The 1,005-nt window shown below is 64.4% G+C and overlaps 1 protein-coding gene across 1 annotated transcript in view; it reads right to left on the bottom strand.

Annotated features, from left to right (window-relative positions):
* RASSF1 (Ras association domain family member 1) overlaps positions 1 to 1,005 on the bottom strand; it is a 5,927-nt gene that overhangs the window by 696 nt on the left and 4,226 nt on the right. The window contains exons 3-5 of the mRNA XM_031058230.1: positions 817 to 921; positions 451 to 739; positions 5 to 41 (exon numbers count right to left, since the gene is read on the bottom strand). Of these exons, the coding sequence (XP_030914090.1) occupies positions 5 to 41; positions 451 to 739; positions 817 to 921 (431 nt within the window). The remainder of the gene's footprint in view (positions 1 to 4; positions 42 to 450; positions 740 to 816; positions 922 to 1,005) is intronic.

Genomic DNA, 1,005 nt, shown 5'->3' with positions numbered 1-1,005 from the left:
CCGCAGGGGCTGCTCGTCGTCACCCAGCTTCCGCAGGTACACTGCAATGGGGCCACGTGTCACCGCGGGGACACCGCCGCTACGGGGACATCGCTGCTGCTACGGGGATGCTGCTGCTATGGGGACAACACCACCACAGGGGACACCTCTGCTGCAATGGGGGACGCATGCATGGTGACAGGGGACAGTGTCACCAAAGGGGGATACCACTGCTACAGGGATGCCGCCACCAAGGGGGTGCTGCTGCCTAAGGAAAGCTGTCACTACTGGGGCACCACTGCCGTGATATTGCCACCATGGGGGACACCAGCCCTGTGGGGACTCCACTGCCATGGGCATGCTGTCAGCACCATGAGGAATCCTGGGGACATCACCACCATGGAACTGCCACCACCCAGGGGAAACTGACAATATGGGGACACGGCCAGCACTGTGAGGACAGGGCACTACCTTGCTCATCCTTCTCAGACCTCTCGAAGAGGGCGAACTTGCGGGGGTTGTCGATGACGGTGAACTTGCGGAGGAGCGCATCGATGACCTCGCTGGCGCGGGTGTGCGAGAGGATGTGCAGGTGCTTGACGGTTCCCTTGGGCAGGTAGAAGGACGTGCGGCGCTTCACCCCCTGGGGGTGTGGCCGCCCCGCCTGCAGGGAGGGGACCCGCTTGGTGGCCGGCACCGAGACAGGGCGAACCAGCTTCAGCTGCACCTTGATGAAGCCGGTGTAGGAGCCGTCCTTGTTCTACGAGACACCGGTGGGGAGTGAGTGGGGTCAGAGCAGGGCACCGTGACCCCCCCTGCCCTGTGCCGACCCCGTACCAGGCTCATGAAGAGGTTGCTGTTGATTTGGCTGTTGTACTCCTTGATCCGCTGCTCCACCTGCGCCTGGTCCAGCTCTGTCTTCTCCCACTCGCTGGGCTCATCCTGCGTGACAGCAGCCGGGCTGAGCGGCACAGAGACCGAGGGGGACGGTCCCGCCTGGCTCGGTGTCGCGCCGGCCCGCAGCCC

The sequence above is a fragment of the Geospiza fortis genome, unplaced genomic scaffold (assembly GCF_000277835.1).
Source record: "Geospiza fortis unplaced genomic scaffold, GeoFor_1.0 scaffold78, whole genome shotgun sequence".
Taxonomy (NCBI): Eukaryota; Metazoa; Chordata; class Aves; order Passeriformes; family Thraupidae; genus Geospiza; species Geospiza fortis.
This window is presented reverse-complemented; position numbering and strand designations above follow the sequence as displayed.